The following is a 15947-nucleotide window of genomic DNA, read 5'->3' on the forward strand; positions in this document are numbered from 1 at the left end:
CTACCTTCCTTCCCTCCCTCCCTTCCTCTCTCTTTCCTCCCTAGCTCCTTCCTTTCTTTCATTTTTCATAGAGTTTTGGTCACATACTCCCTCTTCTGTCCCTAATATTATAAAACCCAGCACTCTGTAGTTTGAGGACATGGACCATGTTAGCATCCCACCTGAAGATTAGGACCCACTGGTAAATAATTAAATTACCTACAGTTTGGGGAGTATGTAAGATTTCACTTCTCCAATGTCAACAGCTGCGCACACATGCTTGCGCTGGCCGTGGTGCTGGAATTTTTACTTGCAGCATGGGAAGCTCAGGCAACTTTCAAGGAAGATTTGGAGGAATTATTGTGTATGTTTCTTCTGAAAGAAACCTTTAAAAAATTGACACTAAATTTAAAAAATAAAGCAGTTACCTTCGGGTATTTTCATGGATAAGGACACTAATCTGTTCCTGGTGTGAAGAAAAATCTGTATTTTATATATGACCTGCTTATTGTAGAGGGAGGGTGACTCAGTTTCTCCTTGTGTCCTAATGGTGCCATCAAGTATACAATCTGTGCTTTCTCCTTTTTTCTGATTTCTCCCTCTCTTATGGCATGATTCTCACTATTGCCTCTGGTTTATGGAGCTTTTTATTGTATAGAGAAAACTACATTTGATTTTAAGCCTTTGTCTTATTAAGGGCTTGAGATAACTTGTTCTTGCAACTAGAACTTTGTTCTCTGGGTAACCAGCCTCAGACCACTAGAGGCAATAAACTTGAGCCAGATCTTTATTTAAATGCAATGATAATTCCACTCTGGAAAATAAATCACTCATCTGGGCTTCTCTCCCATTTTGTCATATTCTCTTCCCATGCAAGCCTTCACCCCCAAATTACACATGTGTTTTCATTATGCTAGACTTTAAAAATCAACAGTGCAAGGTGACCCCCTGGAAAGTACACCTAGCAACTTACAAACCATCCTGTACTGGCAATGGAGGCCACCCCAAAGAAATACACAATAAAATTGTTGCCCCTTGTTGCTGGCAGGATTGGATAGTAACTTGTAGCAAATTAAACCTTTCTGTTAGGAAGGAGAATGTGCTCTTTCAAAAACAAACTAAACTAAATACCATCCTGTTGCCAAAATACTTCTGTTTACAATTGCCTGTACTCATCTCTAGATTTATATTTCAATATGCTCTTTAGGATGCAAAATTCCTGTCAAATTAAAGAGGGCTCATGTCTTGCCCGCTTCCAGCAAATCACCGCAGCACCTAATAAATCCAGCTGGGGTTCCTTCCCGGGCCTGACGCTGCTGAAGTCATTATTGTCCTGCCTTGTTTCATGTCAGAGGCCTCTTTGCCTCATCTGTCATGAAACCAATTTCACTTTATTTACATCCATTTGCTAGTTTAATTACTGTGCTGATGAATAGCCTGGAGGAATTAAGTTACGAGTCTTTGGAAACCAAAAGCGACAGATATATGGGCTACCTTTTAACTACAGGGAAAGAAATAAAGGCTGGTGGCTTGCACCAAAATTTAAAGATAAAAAGTCTTTCTTGCTGCCAAGCTACTCTTGAAACCCAGGATGCACCATCTTTATGTATTCATCATCTCCTGGATGGAGTATGATTTCAAATTATTCATATTTACAGACTGACTTCAGTTTTGTACAATAGACTTCTTCGTTTTTTAATTGCACCACCCCCTTTTCTTTTTCTTTTTTTTTTCTGTGTCACTCATGATTTCCCAGCCAAACCAAACAACCTATAGTAGTGGAATCTTTATTAAAGGCAGACACCAATGTTAACATTTCCCTGTATCTAAGATAGATAGATGCCTTTATGAAAACTGTCAAACAATATCTCCAATCTAACCATAGAACAAAGTATGACACCTGTCTTTTGCATATACTGTAATAGTACTTATTTCTTATAATTAAACACAATTTCACTCTTGCCTTTAATGTACTTTTACATTTTGAGTAAGAACATTCTTCTATCTTTCTCCTTTACACACCCAAAATAACAGAATGTTGTGAGTGAGTGTGTGTGTGTGTGTGTGTGTGTGTGTGTGTGTGTGTGTGTGATAAGGTCTTCTGATGTATGTGAAAGATCTGCTCTAGAGTATGTGTAAGGAATTGAGTATTTACTCACACATACACACTTAAAATATAACATCAATAAACTTTTAGTCACTCCTTATATTTCAAATTAACTTCTGGGATATAAGCTTATTAATCATGCCAATATTTAAAAAGAAAGCATTTTCAATGGTATTTATCCCTGATTATATCACCTAGATTTTGAAATAGAAAATTGGTAACTTTGCATGTTATTTCTCATCACTATCAATGCAAACAACAAATGCACCCAAATTGACTTTTGATTTTATATTTACTGTAGTCTCAGGTAGTACTGAACATGGGGAAAAGTTAAGTTTTAAATTTATCTGAATTATTTTTTTCTTCCATTGCTCTGTTTCTGGTATAGTTTCTAACCTTTTTTTAAATTAATACAACCGTTTGATTTACTTAAGCATTAAGCATCACTTAGCAAAATTTTAATTTTGTTTCTTATAGAGCTTAGTATGCATAGCCTTTACAACTTCTCTGTGTTGAGCAGAGTTATCTCTAAGGTTGCACAAACTTTCTAAACTAAATATCTAATTGAAACTTACCTCAAACATTGGAAAGTAAGAGATATTTCAAGACAGAAATGAAAGAGGTGAGTTTTTTAAGTGTTTTGTTATTTAATGCTTTCCCCACCTGGATATTCTGCAATTTAATTTATTATAAAGTCAGCTTAGAGAAAGGGGCAAAAATGTAAATGTATTACACTTCCTGTCAGAGTAACTAAGGGTGGTTAAAAAAAACTATTGCCCATGCAGATATATATTAATGTATTACATATTCATTATAAATCCCCAGACACTCCCTTCCATGCCTTTCTGTGTCCCCATAATAAACATTGTCCCTTCTCCTCCCACTGTTTTAATAAAATTCATCTATAAAACAACACATATCACAAAAAGTTTTTTGTGCCTAGAGAGTCTTGCCAATAAAAGTTGTTAAATAAAGGAACCCTAGACAGGACTCTTGAGGTAAAATTCCCTCTATTCAGCCCACGCAGACACAATGCTAATTACTTGGTAGATATTTGTGAACAGTGATCCACTTCATACAAAGGAAAGCTGCATTGATTTTCTAAAATATTTTTTATTCCTTTTGTAAATAAAAGAAGTAACTGGAAGGGATTTTAAATGCTTTTTCTTTCCCTCTCCCCCACCCCCATCTCTCCCATCCTCCCCCTTTCCAAGAGCTTCCCCTCCTTCTCCAGCTCCTTTTGATTAATAGATCCATGTGGCTAACGGCCTGACATATGGTGTGCGAAGCAGCTTGAGATAGTACCTTAGGCATCCCCTACGGCCATTAACATATTAGGGGCTTATGTGCAGTCAGACCTCATTGAGAGCCAGCATTTGCAGAAAGGCTGCACCCCAGAGCTGTGTGATAGAGAGTTTCAATAATGTACCACTCTCCCACTTTAGGGGAGTAGCTGCTGCAGCTGAAATACTGAGACCGGATTGAATGAAATTTAGAAATAAGATTCAGTTACATTCAGCAACAACTGAAAAAAAAAAAAAAACAAGTGTGGTTACATCTGTTTGGATATGGATATGCACGTGGAGTCTCAGCTTCAAGCTTACAAACAGGCAGGCTCCTGAGTATCACATCAGCAAACAGCCAACGTCAGCTGCCTGCATTTATTTTGTTTAAGGATTTATCTTGCTTAAAGTCTTCTTTATACCCAGAATACTGGCAGCAAAGTGCCAGTACAGTTACTAATAGGTGTCCTTCAAAAGCAAAAACAAAAACACATCATTTTAAAGGGAGACTTTATTCTAAATCTTGTGGCTTGATATTTTTTTCCTAGTAGAAGAAATCGAATGTAGCTTTACAACTGCAGCCCTTAAAAAGAAAAACAGGAAGAAAGATAATGAAAATAATACTTCAAAGGGTATGTTCCTATCTTAAATATATTGCAAATCAAATCTTTAGAAAGGTGACCCATCTTGCTGAAAAAAAAAAATCAAAGTTTACTAACTGGAAGTCTCCACAACAACTCCAGAAGGTGCAACAAGCCCTGAGAGTATACGTTCGAATATATAAATTTTGGGTAAGGGAGATAATAGTAGAAATCAAAGGAATCATCTCATTCCGAGCTTATTTGATTCACTTTAACCTCAGAACTGATACTCGGAATTCGCTTTGCCCACGCTCCTGCCCTCCCAGCCTCCTGCTGGGAAGCCACTGCACCCCTTTTGAACTACATTCTTGCTGTTTGCTTGGCAAATAAATACTGTTCCGCCCTATTAAACCTTTTAGGTAGTTTTCATCTCTGGATTTCTCAAACACAGAGCTAATAAGGCAATGCTTTGATGCTGTTTTACTTTCAAACTATAGCCCCGAGGCGTTAAAACCCACAAAAGGTAACCGAGAAAGTAAATTGCCAGGAGCAAGGCGCACCCTCCCTTTCAAAATTGCTGGGATGGTAGCCTAAAATTGTCCCGTTTCAGTGCGGAACCTGGATTCTACTGACAGCCCCCGGGGTTTTGTTCCGGTGCCACTCTGCCAAGGGAGTCAGGAGAGAAGAGACACGAGTAAAAGCCTGGGGATTTCGTTTAAAAGCCTGCGAATTTCTCGGAGGAAGTGTAGAGAAGGGTGGTAAAGGCCGAAATGCTTCCCCTAAGCTGATGTTGGCAAACAAGTGTCAGACACAAGGTAAAGATCAGGAACTGGCAGGGGATGTAAAGACCCAGTAATAGAACTTCTGCATGAAGCGTGGCCGCGCTCAAAGTCACTTCAAACCTAGCCACTAAAAATACCCTTTGGAAAGGCTCTAGCTTAGAGTATAGTCAGTTGTTACCCGCTTTTTCCAGTACCAAGACCTCCCCGGCACCCCTATATGAGATTCTTTAGTTAATACAGGCCAAGCAAACAACTGAAACACATATGTTTTGCTTAAAACTGGGATGAAAAGCGCTTGCCGCTCAAGCCTTTGCATTCTAAGGAGATCTGAGAAGAAAGATCAGCCTGGCGGAATCACCTCTGTACCCTACCTGCCTTTCCGAATAGCTACGTTTCCATTGCTAAAGCAGAATGCAGACTAAGATTCTGCCGCCCAGGATGCCCACTCCCAAAGCAACCAGCCTCAGAGCCCTCTTCGCATTTAGCTTCTCTTCCTTTTTCTTCCTTTCATCACAACGATTTGGAAAAGTCGCATAAATGATCAAAATTAACATAAATCATTATTAGTTATTAGGATTTGCTCTAAATTACACTGCGAACACCGCACCAGCCCCATCTGCCGCCCCTGCTCTCTCAGCAATAGATTGCAGATAAAATAAATGTCCTTACCCCATTAGAAGGCTCCTGTCTCTGTAGCCAAAAGCCAAACAAAAGCAATAAATACCAGGCTTTTTCTCTCCACTATTCAGCTGTGACTCTTTTCATCAGCTCTTCCACTGGAAAAGCTCAATAGCTGCCTGAAAATATTGCATTTTATATCACCAAAGGGCGATTAATATTGCATTAACTGTATTTAACATTTTTAAGCGCGAGTAATCTACAATGAGTTAGTTTCTGTTACTAAGTACGGGGGCATCAGAACTCCTGCAGCCCACTTAAGATAGCCTTATGGACGGATTATTTATCTCACACGTTGTAATTTTTTTTTAATAATGTAAGGGTGTGCCGCGCGATGTTTGAAGTAGAAGAAGCCGTGCTAATGGTCTGCTTAAAGTATTCCGCCACTGTCTGGAGACGGCCAGGTCTCTGCCTTCATTAAATGTTTATTGTCAACACTTGGCAGGGGCGGGAGGGGGAGAAGAGACCTGTGCAAGTGAATTTCCGCGGCTGGAAATTGTCAACGTTTTGTTTTATTCTGATTCACGTCTATGGAAGTTTGTATACACTGTGCTGTGCTGAGGCTAGGCGTCGGAGTTATTAAACAAACTTTCGCATGGGATTCGTTTTACTCGGTGAATGCGCAGTCTCTTTCTTCTCCATCCCTCCTTTTGCCATCTCGGCCAGTCCCCTCAACTTTCCTTCACCCCTTCCTTCAGCCCTCTCTTTCTCTAAATTTCCCGGTAGCCACCTCCTAGGGAGACAGGCTGGGGCGCACTTCCTCATTCCACCCGCGTGTCCGAGGGAGAACGCCAGGCTTCTCTCAGACCTCAGATTGTCTACTTTGTTTTAAGATTTCACTGGATTCCGCGGGTCGAAAACAGTAACAGACCTTTCGCCCAGGTATAAATTTTCCCTAGTCTAATAATTCGCCCCCACAGCAGGTCATTGGTCCAGTTGCGTCTTGGCAACAAAACAAAAGCCTAGGTCAGTTCGTAGTTTTTAAAACAACAACAATACAAACAAACAAACAAAAACATGCAAAACCAATTTTGAAACTTCTACATCCTTTGACTTTTGACTTGGGCAACTTGGGATATCGGGAGAGTAGTTTTAACCAATGTGAGATTTGAGTCTTCCCCTTCACTCAGACCATCCCCAAAGGCGCTTAGGAGAACGACCCGACCTCTGACAGCGCCTAATTTTGAAAACCGGAACCGCAGCTGACTCCCCCAGGGGTCCTGGGCGCGTTCAGTGCGCATGTGCGGACTCGGTTCCCTCCCCCGCCGCGCTCCACGCGCTGAGTCCGCCCGGACTCGCCCCCGCCCCGCCGCAGCCAACACTCGGTGGCCACCTGTGCGCACGCGCGCGGGTTGCCTTGGCCTTGGGCTCTTAACCCGCTCGCGTCCTGCGGCGTCGGGCTGAGTGCAGACTCGGACCCGGGGAGTGCTAGCTGTTCCGGGGGCGTTTCGGGGCTGACTGTGGGCAGCTAGAATCCTGGGGACCAGGGCCCTCTGGACTGGCGGGTGGAGGCCAGCACATAGTGCCCACTACGCTCATAGACGCAAGAGTCGCGCATTTGGTGGCTCTGGGACCCCCGCGTCGGTGGCTGTTGCAAGGGGAAGGAAGAAGCTCGCACGGGTGGTGGCGGGTAGCGGGGTCCCCTCCTAGCTGAAAAATGTGACCCACTTACTCTGGTTTGGAACAGCGCCTCCCCACCCTGTAGTGAAAAGTTAGACGGGTGGGCTGCGCTAGGCCGCTGCAGAGGTACTGGCAGTCGGCCCCCCCCCCAAAGCTGTTTCCCTGGTCACATGGAGTTGGAGGAGCGCTCGGACAGCCAGCGCCACCCTCAGCAACCCGCAGGTTTTCATGGATGGAGTCACCCAAGGCTGTTTCCCATCAAGCTGACTTGACAACAATTAAGAAAGTTTTTAATTAGCTTCTTGTTATCATTCATTTTATTAATTTCCAGAACTCTCAGGCCATGAATTATTCAGAGGGCAAGCCAACCCGAGTGGGGTGGCCGCGCGTCCGCGTCGCACGTGCCCGGCTGGACTGCGACTGTGTTGCGCGCGCCTGAAATCGCAGAGGCGCGAAGGTTTGATCAAATATTAAATAACGTAATTATTGCGACAAGGCTTATCTCGCCGGTGAAAAGGAGGCCCCCGCGAGAACTTGATTTCAGCTGCTTTTTTTTTTTTTTTAATCAATTAAGCTGGTGGCCTCCTTTGAAACAGCCCACGAGGATTGTGTGGCTTTTCTGGTGTGGCTAAGACTGATGTCACAGTGATAGTGATGGCAGAACATATCCAGTATAATTGTGGTCGTCACCTCCCCTCTGGCCATCAAGACCCTTAGAATAAGGTTGGGAACAGTGGTTGTAGCCAGTCAGAGGCTCCTATTTATATTGGAAGCACTAAATAAGGAAAGCCCACCCACTTGGAAGATGGAATAGGGGTGTGTGGGCAGGTGACACTCGATTGGAGAGGCCAGGGGACAACAAAGGTGAATCTGAACCTGGGGCTGGGTCTTAGCATCAGAGTCTTCCTGTGATCCTCCTTCTGCAAGACCAAGTGTAAGAAGTGGACCCACGCAATCTTATCACAAGAAAGTAAAAACTGATACAATCACGGCAGTGGGTGCCTACGGTTTATTTAACAAGCTTATAATTGAGAGTGATTTCAGAACACGCATTAGACACAAATCTATCCAGAAGTTAGTTGATGGATGCCGAAAGCATCCTTTCTTAGACCTACAGAAAAAGCAGAACCCCGCGAAGAGTTCGGATAGCAATTTAAGAGGAAGATAACCTTACTGTGGCAGGTACATTTAATGCCTATTTTTTTCTCTTTTCCTTTCCCGTTCTGCTGCTGCTGCGTGTCTTAAGACTCTAAAACAGAATCCTACACTCTGAAACTTGTGTTCTTTAGAGGAGTTAGCATCATACATTTTATTTCGACCCACTAGCAGATGCAGGAGGAAATTCCCTTAGTGTGAATTCCCGACTTTCGGAACCAACGAACTTTGAAAACCAAAACTACCACAGATCAGCATGCCTTTGCCATCTCTTCAGGAGTTTTGTTTTAAACTGAGCTGAGAGTTAAAGGAGACACAAAAGATACCATCTTATCATTCCTTCCTGCCTTATACACATCCACTCACCAGAAAGCAAAACTTTCTTTGTTTTGTTTTGCACAGTTTCCTACTACATAAAATAGGAAACCCTGCAAAGCAATGCGTTTTCATGATGTTTTATTAACATAATAGTCTTTCTTTTTTGTACTGGGCAAGGATTTACTTAATACAAAACAAATGCTTAAATTCTTAATACATACATTATCCATTATTATATAATACAAATGTATTTGCCTGCAACATTTCTGTTTGAGCAGATTATTAGAAAAACAACCTTTGTAAATCTTTTTATTTGTTCATTCCTGGATCTCCAACAATGAAATCTGGTCATACTTTTCTATAAAATAATGTGTTCTTTTACAAATGTATTTTATTAGAAACTCTGATGATACTTCAAGTCAATAACAGAAACAAATCAATTTTGATGGAAGAGATCTATTTTTAAAAATACCTCTAGTGCTTTTTAAAATATTAACAACTGTTTTAAAATCACACCTTTTTAAAATGTACTATTCTCTGCTGAACATCACTTTTCTTTCACAGATATGCCGGTGAAATTAAAAAGACTTAGCTAAAATAGGATGACTTCAGAAGATGTAGTCCCAGCTACTAAGAAAGTTTGTACATTTGGCATTCAATCGAGTCCCAGGTCACCAAGAAGAGAGAATCTCTTCTCAATCTAGAGCAATGGGTGGAATGCAAAACGTTCTAAGTGAAGAGAAACATCTGACAAGTTATCTGGACAAATCAAAGGATAATTTTGTAATTTATTTACTGTCAATGAAAAGTCATTTAGTTACAACATTTTCAGAAGTGCTTGTAGAGCAGAACAGCACATTCAACCACCCAGAAGCCCGTGTCCCTGACCTTCAACCTAAATGCTTTTCAGGTGCCCGGTTATTTATAGCTTTTCACCTTCACTCCAAATGGAGTACTGTGGATTAAGAGTTTCTGTAATCATAACCAAAGCACTGAGAAAAATGGGCAAGTAATTCATTTCACTCAGAGCACCAGTTTTCTGAAAGTTACTTCGGGGAAAAAAAAAAAAACAAAAAACAAAAACAAAAATCTACCTCACCCTTTCACTTCGTTTGATGTCCTTTTCTTCCCCCTTCCTGTTTCTAATTTGTTTTGGTTTAAGGTTTAGTTCGTTTGGTTGGTTTGGTGTTTTTGGTTGTCTTGTCTCATTTGTTGAACAGCTCTACCAAGACTTGGCTCAATGTAAACACAAAAATGCACCCGAATCATAAAACTGCTCTTCTTTCAGTTATGTTTTATTTGTAAGTGTACTGGGACACATCTCCCTGTTGTATGTTGGCGCACAGAAATGGTTCTGATAGAAGGGAGGGCGGGCAATAGAGCAAAGACACAACCAAGGAGAAAGCTCTGCAGACACACATGGACAGGAGGACCAGTCAGTGAGACATTGCAGGATTAACACTGGCAGTTTGTAACCACTGTGTGAGCCTGTGCACGAAAGAAAATATTTACAATAATGTGTTTTCAGTGGAAACAGGCAGTAGACTGTGAAATCACACTATCCACAAAACGGCCTACCAGAAAGCTAGCCCAGTTTAGTGCTCAGTTTCAAATGCATAGAATGTTTGTGCTGCAAACAATGATACACAAGATAATTAAAACAACACCTAACCAGAGTGAGACCTAATCGTATTTCTTTCTGAACCTTTCAAATCATGCATGATTTCAGTCTTGTTAAACAGTAGTGTTTCCCCCCTCATTTGTTCTGTTTTCACCTTTAGTCAAGGTTAAATGATATTCACAAACCTTCTCCATGTGAGATCCAAATAGTATCTTGTACACAAAGCAGGCATTTCACCAAAGCACCTTCAACTGTCATTCTCATTTTTTTTTTTAAATCCATCAGCAGCTTGGGTTATTAGTATGAAATACCATACATGATTTTCTATTTTGGAAACTCATAGTGCAAATTAAAGTTTTTCCGCCTCAACAATTATCCCCAGTAATAAACGATTCTTGACTAACAACAAGAAGAACAACAAGGAAACAAGTGTCCTGCTTTCCCCCAGGGAACTGCAAGCCTATTTGAAACACATAAGGTGAGGGAGGGGAGGCCTGGAAATCTTTCAACATCTTCCTCTCTTCTGGGATTTTAGGTGATTTTTCTTACAGCCAACATCTGCCCCCAAATGACAGCAGAGACTTCTCAGCTTTGCAACAACTTCATGTTCTCCAAGAGAGGGAAGGGGACCAGGAGAGCAAGATGAGTCTTATTCAGTGGAGGCACTCGGAAAGTTCCTGCCCTAAGAGGTTCTGCTTCTCTTTCTATTTAAATTGATAGCAAAGAGGGTCAGCATATAGCTTGAATCTCAACTGAAAGGCAAAGGGCCAGCTAAGGGAAAGTTCTGTAAGTGGGGTTGAGAGAAAAATAATATTTTCAGATAATGTGTTCATGGATACATGAACGAAAACGAAAAAGAGAAATTATACTGTGGTTGTTATTATCATGTAATTATCCTAGAATAAACATTTATTTCAGACACCTTAATTTCTGTCTTTTTGACTCTCATTGCCTAAAGACCCTCACCTGACCAAGACCAGGCCACAGGACTTGGGCCATCGGGCTCCTAGAAAAAGAAGGTTCAGTTTAAACATCCAGTTGGCCTCCCAAAGCCCTTTGAGCTGAGCCCCAGCAGCGCCTTCCTGAGCTGGAGCAAAGCCTTGGAATCTCTTTGGAAGAGGAAATAAATCCAATGGGGTATGGGTGGGTGAGTGTAACCTTTTTGAAGGGAAAAATTAAACACAGAACAACTAGCTTCCTATCTAGAGATAAATTTCATGCTCCAGTTTGGTTTTCATCTGTGACTCACTTGTGTGCAGAGTTGGGGCGGTGGTGGAAATGGTATTGCTCTTCTCTCTTCCTTTGGGGTAAATGAAGCTGGAGAATAGTGCTCCCCGACTTAAATGCTAACGCATCTTTCTTTGTCTTTTTCCCCCTTCTTTATTAGTCTAGGGTTTTATGTTTTGTTTTTGGTGGTGATTGGTAGTTTTGTCTTTGTACATAGTTCCTTGGTCCCCAGATGATTTTGATAAGTGTCTCTGGTCAAGACAACGGTCCATCCCCAGTTCTTCCCCCACGTCTACCCCCCACCCTGTCCCCAGAACCATCCTGCTCCTCCACACCCCGGCTCTAGTCTTTGCTTTTCTCCCCCCCCCACGCCCTGCTCACCCAAATGCCCCCCATCCTTTCTCCACATCCAACACCCCTGTCCTCTAGGCTGGGGGATGGTTAGGGCAGGGTGCAGAGTGGGGCTGAGGAGAGGGGGAGAAAGGGAACTCCCCAAAAGCAGGCAAGATAACGGACACTCTAAATGAGGGGGAGTAGGCCAGAGAAGAAACGCACCCCTCAGCTCCCCAGTCCGCCCCACCCGGCACCTCGCACCCGCCTCAGTAAGTGGCAGAGAATTTCATCCGCTTCTGCTTCTGTCTCTGGTTGCAAAACCACACCCGCACCACGTTCTTTTTGAGGTCCAGTTTCTCGGCGATGGCGGCGATCTTCTCCGACGAGGGCCGGGGTTGTACGGCAAAGTAGGCCTCGAGGGAGCGCTTCTCCGGCGCGGCGATGGAAGTCCGCTTGCGCTTCTTCTCGCCGCCGTTGAAGAGCTCGGGCTTGTTCATTTTCTCACGCTGCGCGCCCTCGGCCTCCTCCAGCCACGCCTGCAGGATGGGCTTGAGCGCGATCATGTTGTTGTGCGAGAGCGTGAGCGACTCGAACCTGCAGATGGTGCTCTGGCTGAGCGAGCCCACGCCCGGGATCTTGAGGTTGGCGAGCGCCGAGCCCACGTCGGCCTGCGTCACACCCAGCTTGATGCGCCGCTGCTTGAAGCGCTCGGCGAACGCCTCGAGCTCGCGCGGGTCCGTGTCCGAGTCGCAGATGGACGCCAGGCCCGCCGCGCCCCACACGCCGCCGCCGCCGCCGCGCGCACCTGCCCGCCGCCGCCGCCGCCGCCGCCGCCGCCGCCGCCGCCGCCGTGGGTGCGGCCGCGGCCACCAGCCCCGGGTGCGGCAGCCCGGACGGCATGTTCATCGCCGCCGCGGCCGCCGGGTGCGACAGGTGGCCCAGGCCGTGCATGTGCGGGTGCGGGTGCGCCGAGCCGCCCAAGAGCCCGCCGCCCGGGCCACCGCCGCCCCCCGGGCCGCCGCCGCCGCCCGCCACCCCCGGGGCCGCCGCCGCCCGGGCCGCCGCCGCCCCGGGCCGCCTCCGCCCCGGGGGCCGGCCGCCGTCGTGGGCGCCGCCGCCGCCGCCGCGCCCGCGCCACCCGCACCGGCCATGAGCGCGAGCGACGGCGACGAGATGTGGTCCAGCAGATCGCCGGGCTCGAGCGCCTGGTGGTGATGGTGGTGGTGGTGGTGGTGCGCCAGGGGCACGGTGGACGTGGACGTGCACGGCACGCTATTCATCGTGTGGTACGTGGCGTCCGGCTTGAAAGGGTGGCTCTTGCCCTGGGACACCGCGATGTCCACGGCCGCCAGCGCCTCGGCCCGCGCCAGCAGCGTCTCGTCCAGGCTGGCGAAGAGATTGCTCTGCAGCTGCAGGCGACACAAACCAAACCAAAACGAAAAGAAAGGGGAAACACACAAACACACACACACACATACACAAAACAAAACAAAACAAACACAGAAGCCGGAGAGCACGGGCAAAAGGCAAACACAATGCGACCAAAATAACAACAACAACAACAACAACAACAACAACGGGGGTGGGGTGGGTAGAGCGGGATAAACGCAGGAGATGGGGACGTGTTGAGAACGAGCAGGGGGACACAAGGGGAGGGACGGACCGGGCAGCAGCCAAGGGCGGAGAAGGGTAGAAGGGGACACGGAAATACATTCCGGGAAAGGGAACGAGGGGGGGGGGGGGGGGGGGGGGGGGGAAGGGGAACGAAAAGAAGAAAAAGAAGAAATGGAGATGTAACTCGAAGCTAAGGACCCGTGTCACACACCCGAGCGAGCATAGAGATCGCCTTGTCCCGGCGTGAAATTAACAGAGAAAGTGGAGCAAAGTCGAGAGTCATGGCCCCAGAGCTGCCCACTGATGGCAGGCGCTGGACAGAGGCGCCGGCAGCAGGAAGGCGACCTCAAGCGCCCCTGGGCACACGTGCCTCACAGCGGGATCCCTCTAAAATCTCCCGCCCGCCCGCCTGCCCGCCCAAGCGGGGCCGGCACACGGCAGCCCCCCGACATGCAGCCCCTCGGAGCGGGGGAGGGGCGTGCGCGCGGCCGGGCCGGGGCCCGGGGGGGCCGGGGCCGGGGGGGGCGTGGCGTGGGGGGCGCTTACCGGCGGCGTGGGCAGGCAGGCCCGCCGGATGGCCTCGGAGCTGGAGTGCAGCGACGGGTACTTGTGCTCAGGGAGGGTGGGATGCATGGCAAAGTGAGGCTGCTTGCTGTTCATGGACATCATCTTGACGGCTTGGCATGGAAATATCCACAAACACTCGCAAAAGTCCGCCGCAAAGTGCGCACGCCGGCTCGCCCGGCCTCCCTTGGCCGCAGCGGCCCGGGGCGGCTCGCACTGGCCTCGCCGCGGGGATGCTGCTGCTGCTGCTGCTGCTGGTGCTGATGCTGATGCTGCTGATGCTGCTGGTGCTGATGCTGCCGCTGCTCCCGCGGCTCGCAGCCTCCGAGCCGACCGCGCAGAGCGCCCGCGCGCAGGTCTCGCGATCCCGCTTCTCCAAGAGCTCTAGCCCAGCGCGCCGACGGGCTGCACTCCTCTTACACCTGAGCCCCACTTCTCGCGGCCGGCCCGGGGAGCTCTCGCGAGAGCTCTCGCGGCCCCGCCGCGCTGACAGGCATCAGCTGTCTCCTCCGGCTGTCTGGCGCGCGTTCTCCCTCCCTGGCCGCGGCGCCGTGCTTGGGCGAGCGCGCGCGCGCTCGCTGGCTCGCCCGCTCGCTCGCTCGTCGAGCAGCGACCGGCCGCGCGTGGGAGCTGCTCTTATAGTGACCACCAGCAAGGACAAGGCAGGTGATGCACCTGTGGCTGGCCAGGCATGCGCACTGCACGCCTCACCTTTCCACCGCGGGTCTGCAAAGATCAGAAAGGCCAGCTATTGTCTAAGGGTAGGCATCTTTTGGAGGAAGACAGGGGATGGATGCTGGCACTCTTCTGTGTGTGTTTTCCTCCCGCCCTGCCGCATACCCACAGTGTATGCGCATTATTGAGGCACACCGCCACTACTGGGTGCCTAACAACTGTTATATAACATATACAGAGAAGCATCTGTATGTTAAATTATGCCCGCGCATTCCTCTGTATATGGAGAAAAATAACAACACAGAAACGCGATGTGGAAGATGCTGTCTTTCTGCTGCAAGAACCTGTCTCTTTCATGGTTTATAAATAGGCTCTTGGAGAATAATGGCCGTGACAGACAGTTGTTTGAAGCAGTCAGACGCTATTGATTTCCACGTAATTTAATTTCTCTGCATACTTTGTTGTTGTTGTGAATATAACTGTGTCAGGCACCACCAGTGACAGTCGCTTAGGAGCCACAAGCAGCATGTACTTTCTACTCGGGGAAGGCTGTTGAAATGAAATTGTGCATTGCTCTTAGTGTTTGTCTTCTTTAACCGTGTACAAACTCACTTTTCAAAGAAGTGCTAGGTGATCTGACGCTTCTAGTCATCAAAAGGGAAAAATAGTTAACAGGGTGTAGCCGGGATCTTTTCCTCTTAGCGCTCTCTCTCTCTCTCTCTCTCTCTCTCTCTCTCTCTCTCTCTCTCTCTCTCTCTCTCACACACACACACACACACACACACACACACACACACACACACACACACACGCTTTTGTTTTTTACTGGAAACTCCAGGAAAAGGAAATCACTTCGGATAAAAGAGAATATTGTGCTGAAAAGAGAACTTTCTTTTGGCCCCTGGTGTTTTATATCTGCTTGCTTATATTGTTTTTCTTCCCCAGGATACAGGATGAAGCTAAGATTGTGATTCAAAATATTAATTCAAATCACATTGAAGAAACTGGTACCTGTCTGGTCCAGCCTTTAATAATAATAATAATAATAATAATAATAGTAATGACTGTGAAATCAGACCTAAGAAGAAATCAATTAACCAACCTGTTATATTACTCTCATGTAGCAGGAAGATAGAGGGCCTCTCAGGGGAGCCTCAGCTCGGGTGCCTAAGTCCCTAAGGACATAGTTTTTGCCTAGGGTGATAATAACCGTTCAGATGTTATCACATCTGGTAGTGAGAGAGCCTGAGAGAGGCAAGAAACTGCTCTCTGGGAAGCAGAGATCAGATAAATAATCTTCCAGGTCACTCACACACCAAGAAGGTCTGCGTTTTCACCAAAGGGCAGATCTCGCTTCTGCAAACCCAAATCTGCAGTCCAGCAGATTTTATTTTTCCTTCGCTTTAAAGC

The 15947-nt window shown here is 46.5% G+C and overlaps 1 protein-coding gene across 1 annotated transcript; it reads right to left on the reverse strand.

Moving 5' to 3' along the window:
* Positions 1-11950: 11950 nt before the first annotated feature.
* On the reverse strand, positions 11951-13967 carry LOC113833242 (POU domain, class 4, transcription factor 1-like). The gene is given in 5 exon segments (XM_027393898.1): positions 11951-12496; positions 12498-12713; positions 12715-12754; positions 12756-13093; positions 13845-13967. Coding segments are annotated over 5 exon segments (1263 nt in total).
* Between the last annotated feature and the right edge of the window lie 1980 nt (positions 13968-15947).

Source organism: Cricetulus griseus (genome assembly GCF_003668045.3).
Source record: "Cricetulus griseus strain 17A/GY chromosome 1 unlocalized genomic scaffold, alternate assembly CriGri-PICRH-1.0 chr1_1, whole genome shotgun sequence".
NCBI lineage: Eukaryota > Metazoa > Chordata > Mammalia > Rodentia > Cricetidae > Cricetulus > Cricetulus griseus.